Source organism: Papaver somniferum, chromosome 8 (assembly GCF_003573695.1).
Source record: "Papaver somniferum cultivar HN1 chromosome 8, ASM357369v1, whole genome shotgun sequence".
NCBI classification, from domain to species: Eukaryota; Viridiplantae; Streptophyta; class Magnoliopsida; order Ranunculales; family Papaveraceae; genus Papaver; species Papaver somniferum.
In genome coordinates, this window is record NC_039365.1 from 36,339,474 (window position 1) to 36,353,674 (window position 14,201).

The 14,201-nt window shown below is 36.8% G+C and overlaps 2 protein-coding genes across 2 annotated transcripts; both read right to left on the reverse strand.

Moving 5' to 3' along the window:
* Positions 1 to 1,575: 1,575 nt before the first annotated feature.
* LOC113305409 (endoglucanase 4-like) lies at positions 1,576 to 5,794 on the reverse strand. Its single transcript, XM_026554452.1, has 8 exons — positions 5,618 to 5,794; positions 4,928 to 5,335; positions 4,727 to 4,819; positions 4,572 to 4,644; positions 4,309 to 4,397; positions 4,113 to 4,224; positions 3,850 to 4,016; positions 1,576 to 2,155 (listed from the first exon to the last, which is right to left on the reverse strand). Exons 1-8 carry the CDS (start codon positions 5,792 to 5,794, stop codon positions 1,826 to 1,828), a joined length of 1,449 nt encoding a protein of 482 aa, XP_026410237.1. The 3' UTR covers positions 1,576 to 1,825.
* A 948-nt stretch (positions 5,795 to 6,742) lies between these two features.
* LOC113306520 (hsp70-Hsp90 organizing protein 3-like) lies at positions 6,743 to 10,813 on the reverse strand. Its single transcript, XM_026555451.1, has 7 exons — positions 9,792 to 10,813; positions 8,486 to 8,774; positions 8,133 to 8,218; positions 7,820 to 8,043; positions 7,632 to 7,698; positions 7,449 to 7,508; positions 6,743 to 7,130 (listed from the first exon to the last, which is right to left on the reverse strand). Exons 1-7 carry the CDS (start codon positions 10,701 to 10,703, stop codon positions 7,017 to 7,019), a joined length of 1,752 nt encoding a protein of 583 aa, XP_026411236.1. The 5' UTR covers positions 10,704 to 10,813; the 3' UTR covers positions 6,743 to 7,016.
* Positions 10,814 to 14,201: the final 3,388 nt, after the last annotated feature.

Sequence of the window (14,201 nt, forward strand, 5' to 3'; positions counted from 1 at the left end):
GGCCTTCTGAAGCTCATGAGTCTTATACACAAAAGCCTTTATTTGTTGAATCTCTTTTCGCATCTCCTTCAACACATCAAGAACATCAGAAAACTTCTAAGAATTTGAAGGAACGGCTCTTGGCTTCCTCACATTCCTTCTTTTCCTTTTCAATGTTGGAGATAATGGAGATTTTTCTTTTTCCTTCGTGATTGATGGCTTAAAAATCATATTAACATCTTTTCCATCAGAAGACATCATGCTTGGAGTATCCATAAACGTATGGGTTTGTGAGATAAAATCACAATTTGCTCAGCAGGTAGTCTTGAGATTAAAAGAGGTTTCAGAGAAGGAGAAAGGAATGTAGGGTTTCGAAACCTTTTAACAGGTTCATACACTACCAACTCTCAACCCTATGAAGAGTAGAATTTTCGATAGTACCCTTTCTTTTGATAGAAAAAAAAAAAGAAAAGATAAGAAAAGATAAACAAAACTTTTCCTAAAGCCTGAAAGGTACAAAATCATTGTCCCTTTTGATCAGGCACATGAGAAAAGATTTCAAACAACACAATCAAGTTGTGTTGCGATGAACAACAATTTGTCCACCATTTTCCTCTTGAGAGGAATCCACAGACTTATGTATATCAAAACGACTTGACCATACTTTCTTCTCTAATGGTCTTGGTTTATCCTTGGAAACTAACTTCTTAGACGAAGATAAAATCCTACATACCTCAGCGGTCTTCTGAGCAAGTTTAAGCTTCCTTGCTAAATGATTTGCTCTTCGTTGAAGTTTGTTGACGTGCCTTCGTTGGTGTTTGTACTTGTAACACCTTGAATTCTATCACACTACATGCCAACATTGTCGTTGAGAATGCCATTGGAAAGTTAAACTTGACATTGTCACCTGCATCGTAGTAACCTCCAACCAAATTACATCACTACTGATTGTAGAGTTTTATGTGGTTTGGATGAGCTAATTTCAATCCAAACCAACCCATTTAAACTTGTTCTGCTACTGTTGATGTAACTTCTAAATCACAAAAATCAACATAGAACGGTTAGATATCTTCATGGAATTAAAGTCTGTAATTGTTATATTATTAGGAAGTTGTAATTGTTTTTACTTGAATTTACTAAAATTAAAATTGTATTCTCTCTGAACCGAGTCATCCTTGAAAACAGGCAGTTATTATTAATATAATTTAGGATTACGGAAGAAGAAAAAACCAGACATGGTTACAGAGAGACAAGCTTTGTTGTTGATAAGTTAGAAAAGAGGGGTGGAGGTCTTGGTAGTGGTCAGAATTGTTTATATGAGTCTAGATGTCACTTCTAAGTTTTTTAGAGAATCGTGCTCAAGCTTATTATAGATTTGTATAGTTTTTTTCTTGTTTCTTGAATCATTATTGGATTTCTTTTTTTTTTTGTTGCTTTGGTTGTAAATTGACAATGACAATTTTGGTAATTAATACAATTGTTTGGTAAACAAAAAGAGAATTATAAATTTAAAATAAACATCAACAAAGCCTGAATTATTATTACTTAGTTACTCGTAAATGAAGACAAGCGTCATTATACAGAAACTAAAAATTAAGACTATAACCAGCGTACAAATTCACCGCAACAGATTAGCTCACATTCTTAAGTCAATAACACTTGTCCTAGAACAGGTGATAATCGAACTCGCGATTGTCTCTCATCTTCATCTTCCACGAAGGAAAGTCGACGAGAATCCAGTCTACTGCTAAGTCAATTCTTAACATGATTATTTCAATTACAATTATTTGAATAAATTTAATTTACAATTTTTTGATGAGATTGATTAATGAAAATTAAGAAACTGCTACCTAACTGGACGAGCCTTAAAGTAGGCTAATAAACCCACAAGGGGTGCATTTATATAAGTAGTGGGCTCTGAATTAACGAACTGAGCTCTTGAATCGGCGTATACATCATTCATATCAGGCCCACCGATAACGGCTCCTATTAATGGATTCCTATTTGATTCGTCTGTTGTGTAGTAAGGAGTTCCATCACTGCAAGCAATACGATTCGGATGTTGATCAATGGATGGTAATGATGATCCTCTATGGTGTATCCTTTGTGGATACTTTTGGCCATACCCAACCATATATGACATTTTCATTGGATTGCTTCCCAGAATGTAATCAACCTGTAAGATTTTAAAGGGTTAGTACAGTTCACGATAAAAATTGCACAGTAAAAATTACTCTGAACTAAATAGTTATTTGTTGACATCTTTTAGCATCCGATTACAAAACTTACATTAGAATGGATAGATTGGAACTTAATTTGATCCTACAATGATCGTAAATGATGCTTATGTACATGGGCCTAGCTTGCATAGGCCATGACCCAAAACTCCGAACTAAAATGGATTTTGTCCGTAGAAGGAAACCTGTTTTGAGGCATACTGGATTTTTTGAGGCATACTAAATAATACCAAAATAGGATCACTAAATAAAAAACAACCTCACCCCTTATTCATCCTTTTTTATAATGGCATAACTACCTTTACATAATTAGTGTTAATGATTATGATTAGATTTGATTAATTAGGAATTTTAAGAATTGATTAAAAAATAAATTATTAGTGTTAATTAGTAAATAAATCAAATTTATGTGAGAGAGTTAAAAATGTTGAGAGGAAAAAGAAGAAGTGAAAAAAAACTCGGGTTTTGAGATTTTAGTGATTAGAAGTGACCAAAATGTGTGATTCAAATCAGGGGTAGACTTCTATACGAGGTTTAATGTCCTTTTTATAGGTTGAATCTATCAAAAAATTGAATTTTTAAAACCCAGATCTACTGACCAGATGAACAGTTCGGCTAACCTAGGTATATTTTCGAAACACGGAGGTTCGGCTGACAAGTTATCAGCCGAACTTTACTCTGTAACTCACGAATTTAGGTTCGGTTGATTCGAACAAAATCCTTGTTGGCCGAATCTAGGTGTATTTTCAAAAAACTGAGGTTCGGCTGACAAGTTATCAGCCGAACTTCACTCTGTAACTGATGAATTTAGGTTCTGTTGATTCGAACAAGATCTAGCAAAATCGCATTAGCCGAATATAGTGTTTCTCTAAATCATATACTAGGTTCGGCTCAAAATTGATCTTCTAAAAACCCTAATTTCATCTTTGAAATCATATTTTATCTATCAAACAAAATAAAATCAATCAAAAACAAGATGGGTTTGTTACAAATGCATTCTAAAATATGTATAAGAGCATTGAGATTTGGATATCGCATTCCAACATCGCTCACTTCGATTCGTGTTTCCTTGATTGATTGATTGATTGATTGAATTGGAGTCCAAGATGTTTAAGTTTAAAGGTTATCTTGATTTTTGATTTTAGGTTTTTGAGGATAAGGGTACTCTAGTAATTAAATTGTTTAAGGATATATAGATAATTGCACTACCTTTAGACATCCCTTATAAAACCACCCTAGATGGGATAATAAGTAAGTATGCCTCAAAACAGGTTTCAGGTGAGTTCTTTCAATAATGTGCAAAATGATGGTCATGGCCCATGGACATAGACCAATAACAAAATCAAATGGGTCCTAAAACAAATAGCTTGGTTTTTATGTTTTTCAGTTGTTCCTGTTTTGCTTTTACAACTACACTCTCAATTTACTGTATAAAACATCGTTAAGGTAATTCAAGCAAAAACTGTAATGGCGTGTAATATTTGTTTCCCGTCGGCCTTGTGGTAATGGCCGTTTACAACAAGCCCCTTGCCCCTTCACGGGAACAAGTTACTAAGACGGGACGGAATTGAGGGACTACTTGTCAGTTTCAAATCCGTTTTTTAGATGGTTTGATGGGGTCCTAAGTTAATACCTGGTTCCTGGCGAGCTCAATAAGCCTGGAAGAAGTGGCAGAAACATTATTTCCACAATGGATGATATCACTTCCATGTTTCAAGTAGCGAGCATAGATTAGGAGTAAAAATGAAAGAGCTGTTGAATGTTGCATATTGCTCCCTCCTGGTTTGAATAGTAGCCCACCTGACACATATGTGCACAAACATTAGTTTACAGTTTATACAAGTTTGGCATTGGCCTGCCGGTGTTTTAAGCATAGCAATTAGCAACGATACAAACCTGGTGAATACTCGACACTTCTGGATGGTGATTCTGGTAAAATGGAACACACAAACTTATTCGCATTGGATCGAAACGGATCAACGTAGTACTCTTCACCCTTCATAAGCATCTACAAATATTTAACAAAAAATGATTAGGTTGAGATTAAGCATAATCAGAATACTGCTGATGAATTAGCTAATCATTTACATACCTTAGAAAAGAATATGTTAATTCCGGCAAATTTGGCATCCCATCCAAATTCAGCAAAAATACCACCACCACTGTATAAACCATTAGGTTCTCTTACTCCATATTTACCATATCCACCACTTTTATGCGAACCGGGTTCTGCTTCTCGAAACTTTGAAAAAGGAGAACGTGGTGCTTTGTTAAGACCCAGTTCTGATGTTGAAAATGGAGAACTGGATTGGTTCACACGGGATTCTGATATTCTTCCCAAGTAATGGTTATTGCTCATCACATAATTCCAGTAAAATCGCTTGCCTGAAGCGCGGTGCAACCATGCTGCTGCCCATATCAGTTCATCCTGCAAAGTGTGCCCGGCGCAAATAAAAAACTCAGCAACGGTGTATGGGCGTTTGAAGCAATGAAATGTGCGTTAAGCTTACCTGGTAACCACTATAGTCGCAATAGAAAGGACAAACCCATTCTTTAAGGCTATCACTATAAGATCCACGGTATTTATCAGCAAACTCAAATACCTGTATTAACACCCGGACAAATAAAACATTGATCAACTTGTCTACGAAATTTATTTGAACAATATATATTTGATCTTACAAATAAAAAATATGTGAATTCATACGTACCATGATAGCTCTTTTTAGAAGCTTAGCCGAATAAACAGGATCGATGTTCTTGTAAACAATTGAAGTTGCAGCCATGGCAGCAGCCATCTCCGCCGCAACTTCAGACCCTGGCATGTCTTTTCTGATGGAGTACGTTGTTCTAGGCGTATCCATGTCCTCGGGCCTCTCCCAACATTTATGATCTTCATATGGATCACCAACTTGAACATGGATCAAATCCGGGTTAGTAGTACACTTCAGTAAGTAGTCTGTTCCCCATCGAACTGCTTCTAATGCATATTTCAGCTCTGTATCCATCAACTTGCTGAATTCTATCACACTCCATGCCAACATTGTTGTTGAGAATGCCATGGGAAAGTTAAACTTTACATTGTCACCTGCATCGTAGTAACCTCCAACCAAATTCACCTGCATAAATTTCATCCTTCTTTAGCCATGTATGGGAAGTCCAATGACTAATGACCAAAATTGTTTCTATTTCACACGCTATTGATTCTCGTGCATCTAGATGTTATACCAAGCTGCTAGCCAGAGGAGATTAAGTCGTGTGCCTGCTAAGTACATGGGGTTTCCCCGCGAGAGGTTCGAAGCTCTCAGGCGTCGCATTTATTTTTTGCATTTTTATTTTTTGCTTTAATTTTCAAAATGAAAATGCAATCAACCCCATAAAGAAAAGAAAGAAATACTTACACCGACATCATCTCCGTCATGAAGAGCAGAATCCTTTCTCCATTTTAATCTCTGTGAAGATGGTAGTTCCCCTGATCTTTGTCCTTCAAAAAACAATATACTTTTCTTTAAAGCATCACTATAATTATGTTTTATATTATAACCATCAGGATTTCCTTGAGCACAAACATTCGTCATCGTTGCCATGGCCATAACCAATAATAACAGCAACATGTTCGATGAATTTGATTCACCCATCTCTTTTTCCCTCTCCCTCTGAAAACTCGATGAATGTATTTATAATTGAAGTAGTATGAGTAAAATGAAGGGTTATGAAAAAGAAAAAAAGAAAAATTATAGCAGACGACTCTTTTTAACTTTCGAACCAAAATATGATTAGGAAAAAGTTGATTGCATGATAGTAGTAATTGAGGCTAAATTCTCTCCAATCGTCAAACTCGGTTCACGTACCCTAGAAATATGGCGCATAACTGCATTAATACTTCAATTATATTTGGATACATGCAATGGATTTTTAAGGGGCAAGTTTTGCTTGTCAAAGAAAAGGAGTACAGATTTGCAATTTGAAAGGAGAAGGAGTAATCTCCAAATAACCTATCCGAGTTGGACCTTGATCAAAGGCTTTAGTTGAAATTAGTGAGAAAGACGTAAAAGTTTTTCGTCGTTTCGACTCTTAAATTTACTTGAGCGTTACAAAAGTTGAAAGATTTTGTGATGATAACGGCATGATCTCACGGTCCTAACACGATGGTTGTACGCAACTCTTTGTACTTGTATTATTGTTTGGGTACTGAAAAGCAGATGTCAAGGAGATGAACCGGGACAAAAATCCACCAGTGTTCCTCTTGTCACACTTTTTACATGGAAAATCATTACTCCGATGCACGTGAATTCACATTTTGGAGTGTGCACCAAAATGGATTCCTAGCCAAGCCGAACTTGGCGTTGGAGGAAAGTGAGCACAAAACATCAATCTTACGGGAACCCAGGTCTAGTGAGACTCGCCCACACTTTCCGGAATTGTAAAGTCCACAAATCTAGATGCTGAGCAGAAGAAAGTAGTTGAGATATGATAAAACTAACAACGAATCAAAATTTGCAAGTTACCAAAGAAGGGAGCGATGCTGAGCAGAAGAAAGTTAAGTTGAGATATGATAAAACTAACAACGAATCAAAATTCGCAAGTAACCAAAGAAGGGAGCAAAGAAAGACATTAAATCAAATCAGGACTCCACTATTACCAATGGATATTACTTAGGAAGAAGAAGAGAAAAAAAGCACACAAATCTGAAACCCTAACATGTCCAATTTTAAGTAAATTCACTATCCGTTCTACTTCTGTGAATACTTCTGTGATCTTCGTCACCACCCCTTTTCCATTTCTGTCCACTTTGTCCACTTACTTGATCTGAACGATCCCTGCACTGACCAGCTTCTGGATCTTTTCCATGACCTCAGGGCTCTTCAGATGACTTTGTGCAGCATTAGGGTTCTCTTGGAAGTCACTCAACACCTGTCATACACAGACAACAAGCTCCTATGTCAATGAAAAACATTGTAAAGCCTGTCTCAGAGAATATAAGGTGCCACTTTTTTGTCTCACTTTGACAAAGACCAACATCAACTCTGATTTACTATAGCATCTACTAAGTGACCACTTTGAAACAAGCATTCAAAGAGATGTATCCAGATGCCTAAAAAAAATTCAATACACTGGATGTGAATCTATACAAGCCCCTTAAGATCATCTAGCATGTTAAGTGCAAATCTAGCAGATGATGAGAAACTTCAGTTCAGTTAAGTCAGATGGAATTGCTGACGGTTCACATACCTGTCTCATGACTGGATCAGATAGAATGTTCTGGATCTCTGGATCCTGCATAGCCTTGGCCTGCACAATATAAAATAGCACAACTGTTATCTAAACTGAAAGCTGGAAGTACTTGCGAGTAATCTCTTTTCTAGAGATGACTACTGTATTACAAAAGAAGGTAGAAAGAACAGATCTTCTCACCTGTCTCTCCTTCAAATCATCAGCACTGATATCACCGCGGTTCGTTTTGTTAATTTGTGCCACACATCTGCAGGAACATTCCAAGACATCAACTTAAGAATGCAACTTATATATGATTATTAAGAAGTGCAATTTGGTATTTCAATATTCAAAAATAAAAATCATATCCGCAGGACCAAGTATTCTACCTTCTTACACCATCCATCAATTCCTGGTTATTTTGGTCATGTTTTAGTCCTTCTTGGTATGTCTCTAGTGCTTTGTCGTATTCCTTCATGAAGAACTGGATTGCTCCTTTCCTGGTGTAACCCTTGGGGAATGTTGGATCAAGTTCAATGCACTTCTCCGCGTCCTTCAGACCCTCGGGTAGGGCTCCTAGCTTGGTGTAACATGCTGCTCTGTTGCTATATACCTGTGTTAGAACAGAACAAATGTCACAAGCTGAACCAATACGCACTTAAGAAACCCTTCCAGAAAACTAAAATCAAAAGACAATAATACCTTTGGGTCTTTGGGATTCCTTCTCAAGGCTTCAGTATAGTGACTTACAGCCTCGGGGTACTTTTGCTGCTTGAAAAAGTCATTACCTGCAGACCAACACATAAAACTTCAAAATGAGATTCGACTGACAGAGTGTAGCCATAAATGTGGAAAGAACAGAGATCTGAGCATGAGATTCAACTGACAGAGTGTAGCCATAAATGTGGAAAGAACAGAGAACTGAGCATATGTGAGGAACAGATACTAGGATCGTCGATTAAATACAATCCAGTTGCTTAAGTCTAAATAGCAATTCATCTTAACAAGTGCCGCAGAACTGATATTACAACCAAATAGAGAGGGAAACAGCATACCTTTTTCACGCTCTTCATCAGCTAACTTAGGGTCAAAATATTCTTGCTGCTCCAAATCCTTCTTGGCTTTCTCGGCCTCATTAAGCTTTTTCAGTGTATCAGGATTGCGATGCTCGGTAAGAGCTTTCTGGAAAGCCTCAATTGCAGGAGCATAGTCCTGTGAGGTTTTTGCCATCTTCACGAAAGCAGTCCCCTTCCTAGTCAACGCCCTTGCAATCATCTTATAGTCAGAGCGGAGTTCCCTTCCTCTCTCAACAGCTCTGTCACAGTCCTTGATGCATTCTTCATACTGCAAAAAAAAAAAAGTTTTCATATTGTTACTCAACTAGAAGAAGCAAACAAAGCAGAACATATGCACCATTAAGTGCAGAACATATGAACCTCAAAAGACATTTTCTTCATAAGACAGACATCTCAGCAGAAGTACAAGCTTACACAAATTAGCAGCCAAAAAAATATAAACAAATGTAGTAGACATTTTTTTTAAATGTTCAGTGTACTAATACGATCCAACATTGACACTAAAAGGTGGTTAACTAGCAAATCAACTGTTCAACCGTGATATTCACAAATCAGCAACAAAACAACAATGTGGCTACCTAGACTGACTTTAATATCAGAAGATACGGTCCAGTGATGTTAAGAATCCCAAATGAAAATAATTTTCAGCAACAAAACAACAATGTGGCTAACTAGACTGACTCTAGTATCATCAGGTGCAGTCCCAGAAAACTACTCCTAATAGGAAACCAATTAGTGATGATAAGAATCCCAAAGGCAAATCAAACCCAAATGAAAATAATATTTCATACATATCTCAACACGCACTTCCAATTGAAGTGATTCGCTCTTATACAAACCCCTGTCCTTTACATCTTTCATGGTGTTTGATCTAAAGCATAATTCCCAATATAATTCCCAACATAACCTAACACCACAATACAATTCCACATTCACATAACACATAAGACAACATCTATCTATAGTGTAGATTTTGTTACTTCTATAAGTTTCTCAACCCCATTACCAAATTCCTCACCATCTCAACTAAGTCATATATCCACTGAACAGATAACCTGATCATTACTCCCTACCCTCAAACCATATTCAGTGAGTTTTCCAGTACATATAACACCCCAACAAAAGACATTTAACACCATCCACCCACCTCTTAAAAAGTCTACATTAGACCCTAAAACATACACACTATCAAGGTACCATTAGAATTAGCTAACCCTAGCAAACAAAATAATAAACAACTCTAACAAAATTAAGGGACAATTCAAGAAATAAGAAATCATCATACCTTGCCCATCTCCAAGTACACAGCAGCTCTATTAGTAATAAAAGAAATATCTTCATCATTAAGCTCCATAGCTCTTGTGTAATGCTCAACAGCAGTCTCAAAATCTTTCTTCTTATAAGCAGCAGTACCAAGTTCCTTCTCTTTCAAGGACTCTTTTTTCTTCTCCATAGCTTCTTTCTCCTCATCAGGAATATCCATGGGCTCCGGCTCAGGCTCCTTCTGTTTTGGTTGTGGAGACGGCGGCTGCTTCCTCTCAGGCAGAATCTTGGACTCAGACTCAGCAGCCTTAAATCCCATATCACCATCCTTCTCCATCATCTCATCAGGGTTAGCCGTTCTCATATTAATATTCAACAAAACCCCAAGAACAGCCATCATTCTTTGATCATTCATATACAAATTCACCATATCAGGATTCTTCTGAATATTCTGTATCATCTGAACAAAATCAGGCTGCTGCAAGTACATCCTCGTTGATGGATCAGCCATTAACTTAGCCCATAAATCAGGTCTATCAAAAATCTTACCAAACGGATTCGAACTCGATCTGGATTTAGACGTAGCAGAAGCTTGTGCATCGGATAAACCAGATTTTAACCCTTCATTGTTTGGATCAATTTCTAAACCTTTCTTATAAGCCGAAATAGCTTCATCAAAATTACCCAAACCTATTTGAGCAGCACCTAATCTGCTATACCCTTTACTCCAATCTGGTTTAATTTCAACAGTTTTCTCAGCATCTGTTAAAGCTTCAGTGTATTGATGAAGCGATGCGTATGCTGCTGATCTGTTTGAGTATAAGACATGATTTGTTGGTGCTAATTCGATTGCTTCTGTGAAAAACTTGATTGCTTCTGTGAAATTGCCGCTAGAGAAAGCGGCGTTTCCTTTCGCTTTCGCTTCTTCCGCCATGGACGGAGGTGGTGGTGGTGGCGCTGTGAAAGAAGAAAGAGGTGGTTTGAAGAGAGCAGACGATGGGTTTTTCAGAGTTTTTGTGGAGGTGTTAATGTGGTTTTTTTTAGGTTATAAAGAGTGGGGAGACGGTTCTAGGAGGAGTATAATTATTTTAGGGAAGGAGGTGGGGGGTTCTGGAATGTTCTTTCGAGGGTCGTGAATTTTCCTTTCTCGTAGACTTTCTCGTTTGACGGAGTAGGAAATCTTGGTCTTTCCTGGTGTGCCAGTGCAGGTTGTAATTGTGCAAAAAATACCATGCTTATTATCACCGTAGTGGTCCATGGCGTTCAGCCCAGGATCCTCAACAGGTTCATCACTTCATATGTATAGAGATTTGGGGGAGAAAAACAGTAGATGTATAGCGGTTTCTGTAAGTGTGTAAGCACGTTAGGGATTGTATCTGTCGTATGGATACCAGTAGGTGAATAATGCGAGTCCGGTTTGCCTTAAATTTTTTAAGGCCAAAATTGTGGTTAGCCATTTTGCTTGGCTACAGTTTCAATATAGCTAAGCTAGAACCAATAAAAAGAATCTCATTACGAGAGATCATATGTTTTAGCTTGAACCGTATAATATAGAAACTGAGTTGCCGTCAAAATAAATTTTTAATCCAAATTTTTATTCAGTTTTGTATTTTAATAAATATTTGTAACGGATTAAAAAATATTTAAGAGAGAAATTGGAGACATAATCATGAAAAAGTAAATTATGATAAATAAAAGAGTTAAATGAGAAAATATTGGGAACATAGATAAGTAAAAAATCGAAAACCGAATATGAATATTTTGTTCAAAAACCATACGGAAACTCGGTATCCGTAAAGTATATTTTTATAAGTTTGTGTCGGACATTTCTCAACTTCTGTAAAAGAGATGATATCACTGGACAATCTTTCTGATTTCATTTCAAAATAGTTGTTACACAAATTGTTAATTTAAAAAGCAAAGGATTCTGACTATTTAAACAGACATAATTGTTGACGCACTCAACCGGTTACCAACGTACATAATAATTGTCATCTATCAGTTACCATTGATTACACACACAAGCATTTAGCACGAGTACAAATTTATTATCTAACAACCCCGCAAGTTCAATGTCGATGGAGGAGAAGAGACACTGAGCTTGGACCGACAATTCTTTAGTAAAAATATCCGTAATTTAATCTAAAGTAGAAGTAAATATCACATCCAAAGACTTAGATGCATCCAGTTATCTGACAAAATGGAAATCAATCTCAATATGCTTCATCCTGTTATGAAAGATGGGATTAGCAATCAGATAAGTGGCACCCATATTATCACACCAAAGCACTGGAGTCTTTGGTGAAGTAAATTGTAGCTCAAACATAAGAGATTGCACCCAAACCAACTCAGAAGTTACATCATCCAATGCTCTGTACTCAGCCTCAGTGATGGATCTGGAGACAATCTTTTGCTTTCTTGAACACCATGAAATCAAGTTTGGACTCATAAAGATTGTCAATCCACTAGTTGATCGTATGTTATTCATTAAACCTGCCCAATCTGAAAAAGCTTGTAATTGCAAGGAAACAAATCTCTTGAATTGTAGACCATAAGATAAAGTACCATGAAGATATCTTAGTATCCTTTTGACAACAATACAATGTGCCTCAGTTGGGGAATGTATATACTAACAGGCCTTATTAACTACAAAAACTATGTCGGGTCTTGTTATGGTGGCATATTATAATGCTCAAACTGTACTTCCGTAAAGAACAGGATCATCAAAAGGAACAAATGAAGCATCAGAAGTAACAGTAGCAATATGAGTAGAACATGATTTTACAGAAAGCGTCTTGGTCTTGGTTTATAAATTCATGATATATTACTCTTGAGATAAAAGAACACCAACAGAATTACTATCTAGAAACTTGAATTTCAAAAAGAAGTGCAACTCTCTCAAATCCTTGATGACAAACTCTCTCCTTGAATCATGAATGAGACTCATAGCAGTAGGAAAACTCATTGTAATATGTCATCCACATAGATAAGAAAATAATATGCCTCGGCAGAAGTGACTCTAAATAAAAGTGAGGTGTCGGTTTTTGGATACTGAAATCCACATTGTAGCAAATATTGGTTGAGTCTGTCAAACCAAGCCTTATGAGCTTGTTTTTAGCCCATAAAGAGACCTTTGCAGCTTGCACACGTGATTAGAAAATAACTTATCTGTTTACCCTGGATGAATCATAAAACATTCTCAGACAAATGACCATGCTAGAAAGCATTCCTCACATCCAATTGCTTTATCTTTCATTCTTTGTAGAGAGAAATATAAAGTATTATTCTGACTGTTATTGGCTTGACCACTTGGATAAATGTGTCTTGATAATATAACCCTTCCACCTGATTATATCCCTTGGCAACCAATCGTTCCTTGTACCTCTTTATTGTGACATCATCATTTCTCTTGATTCTAAAGATCCACTTACAACCTGTTATATTTTGTTGTGTCACTGCAAAAACTAGTTTTCGTGTGCCATTTTGCAGTAGAGATGTAATCTTCTCATCCATAGGAGGCCTCCATTTTGGATTCTTACAAATATTCAGAATAAGTAGATGGTATAGTAATATCTTTACAAATGGATTGTACATCAGATGCATATACTTTGGTTTTACAATGCCACTTTGCCTCTTATTTGCATGGGATGAGCATTAGTAGGAGGAGGTGCAGATGAGGTGGAAGCTTTAGATTAGTCAGACAAAGGTAAAAATGCAGTTAACTCAGACAAGAGAATAACCAAGTCATTTGAAATGGATTTTGATGAAGAGGTTGTGGGTTGAACAAACATTGTAGAGAGTGCAGGATTATAATGAAGTGGAAATCGAAAGATGCTTGAATATTGAAAGTCACACTCATAAAATTTAACATATCTAGATATAATGATCTTGTTGGTGAGAGGGTTGAATCATTTATACCCTTTGTGCATGAGGCTATAAGCCAAAAAGATGCATTTGGCAGATCTTGGTTGCAATTTTTGAGCATTGAATAGTCTAAGACAGGGGAAACATGCACAACCAAAAGTTTTAAGAAACTGAAATAGAGTTTCCAAAGGAGATAGCAGATGCAAAGTTGGTGTACGTAGTCTATTGATCAAGAAATTAAGACAAAGGAAAAAAATCATGATTAAGAAGAGCCAAACCAGTGTCCACTATATACCTATGTTTTCTTTCAATTGTGTCATTTTGAGCATAAGCATGTGGACAACACACTCTATGACCTATTCCACAAGAATCCAAATATGTAGAAATAGTTCAACATACCCCTCCCCCCCCCCCCCCCCCCCCCCCCCCCTCAACACACGCAGACACAGTCATACTGAACAAGCTTTATTCTTGTATTAAGTAAATTCTCCATATGACCTTTGAATTTGATAATTTTAGCAAGGACATTAGACTTATAAACCAATGGGTATAACCAAGTAAATATACT

Excerpts from the sequence above, each read along its gene's own strand:
- LOC113305409 (XM_026554452.1), bottom strand. The coding sequence starts at position 5,794 with ATGACGAATGTTTGTGCTCAAGGAAATCCTGATGGTTATAATATAAAA. Across the intron at positions 4,820-4,927 it reads TTCTAAAAAGAGCTATCATG|GTATTTGAGTTTGCTGATAA; the intron begins GTACGTATGAAT and ends GTGTTAATACAG. Across the intron at positions 4,017-4,112 it reads AAGTGTCGAGTATTCACCAG|GTGGGCTACTATTCAAACCA; the intron begins GTTTGTATCGTT and ends CATATGTGTCAG.
- LOC113306520 (XM_026555451.1), bottom strand. The coding sequence starts at position 10,703 with ATGGCGGAAGAAGCGAAAGCGAAAGGAAACGCCGCTTTCTCTAGCGGC. Across the intron at positions 8,044-8,132 it reads GGAATCCCAAAGACCCAAAG|GTATATAGCAACAGAGCAGC; the intron begins GTATTATTGTCT and ends GTTCTAACACAG. Across the intron at positions 7,699-7,819 it reads TTGATGGATGGTGTAAGAAG|ATGTGTGGCACAAATTAACA; the intron begins GTAGAATACTTG and ends ATGTTCCTGCAG.